Here is a 1,521-nt window from a genome sequence, read left to right on the forward strand (position 1 = left end):
AGAAAGATAAATAAATAATTTAAAAAAATCACTTGTGGCAGACATATCAATACTTCCTGAGGCTGAAAACTTGAAGCAGGCTCAGTCTGCATCAATTATACTGGTGGTGTCCATATCGTCTAAGGTCCTCTCGTAGCGGACGGTAGAAGGGAAGTGGGCTCGTTTTTTCTTGTAGATGACAAAGCCGAGGGCTAAAATGAGAGCGATGAGCGCCACGATGAAGAAGCCCAGTGCCACCGGGGAGCCTGCAGACTCTGAGGAACAAACGTTAGCACATCATCAGCCCCAGTCCAAGAGGCAGCGTGTTAGACACAAACTAAGTTCAAAAAATGTTTCAACTAAAACCTCCTGTTATTACAGGTTTTTTAGTGTGAATAATTTTACAGCAAAATAAAATGAAGAAAAAGTGAAAAAGTCGCCGTACTTTCTGTGTTTATCATGCAAATAACAGAGGAATGCTCTCATCCTTCAGTCAGCAGCAAAACAAATTCCCACAAAGTGTTAGGGTTTGTCTCGACACCTCTTGTGATACTCACTTGCTTTCGTTTTGCAAACAACACGACTGTAGCTACTCTCGCAGGGGACCAGATTCCAGTTTCCACCATTGCCTGCCACCATGACGGCACACTGGGACCCAGACTTCTTCCCGGTTCCGGCTGTAGATGACCAGTTAGAGAAATCCAGATGGGAGCCATCTTGCGAGGATACAGGCTTACCTAAGAGGACAAACAAAAATGAAAAAAAGAATGAATTAATGTCATATTACTGTCCAGCTTTTATTTTTAAATTGCGATTCTTACCTTGAGTATCAAGATCTATGCCGAGCCACACTTGACTGGTGATGAGAGGGTGCTCAGTGATGTAGTTGGCCAGAAAATCATTTTCGTCTTTGGTTTCGATTGTTAGTAGATGAGAATCTGTCAGTAAAGAGAAGCCGCAGTTCACACAAAAAATTCAAATTTTATTTTGTATAAAAATATCAGAGAAGATAGACATGAATTTTCTACCAGACAGACCCCAGGAGGACAATTTTGATTAGACTTTTGTTTTTGCGTTGCAGTATTGATCATTAATTTAAATGTAATGCTGCCAAGGCTCACCCTGAATGGGGCATACTTTGTGTTTAAACAGCTGTTTGTGATGTGTGTACATGTGCTTTGTTATGATTCTATATTATGTATGAACTTATGTATATTTTATTATAATGCACCGTCAAAGGCAAGTCAATATATATATATGCACTGGCAAAGATCTGGGATCCAACCCCCCCCGCCTCAGGCAGGGTGCACGAAATAGGGGTATATGAAGACTCGCCTGCTCCCCTGTCTCGCCATCTTTCAGTGTTCGAGTTGCTGTATGAGGTGTAAAGGATAAATATGACTGTGTGAAAACAGTGAGTGCTATTAAAATTGAAGTCAACATAGTTAATGTTGACCGCATTAACTATGTTCATTGCAAGTTGCTGAGACTCTCTAACCTTACCAGGGACGCCATGGAAGGGTTTGCAGAATTATTCGACTT

At 41.2% G+C, this 1,521-nt stretch overlaps 1 protein-coding gene across 1 annotated transcript in view; it reads right to left on the minus strand.

The window, feature by feature from the left end:
- Window positions 1–1,521, minus strand: part of ly75 (lymphocyte antigen 75) — a gene marked incomplete in the record, with an annotated part of 27,209 nt that overhangs the window by 1,277 nt on the left and 24,411 nt on the right. Inside the window, 3 exon segments of the mRNA XM_005935253.3 lie at window positions 1–254; window positions 537–716; window positions 801–917. Of these exon segments, the coding sequence (XP_005935315.1) occupies window positions 82–254; window positions 537–716; window positions 801–917 (470 nt within the window).

Source organism: Haplochromis burtoni, unplaced genomic scaffold (genome assembly GCF_018398535.1).
Source record: "Haplochromis burtoni strain Fernald_Lab_line unplaced genomic scaffold, NCSU_Asbu1 Contig_195, whole genome shotgun sequence".
Taxonomy (NCBI): domain Eukaryota; kingdom Metazoa; phylum Chordata; class Actinopteri; order Cichliformes; family Cichlidae; genus Haplochromis; species Haplochromis burtoni.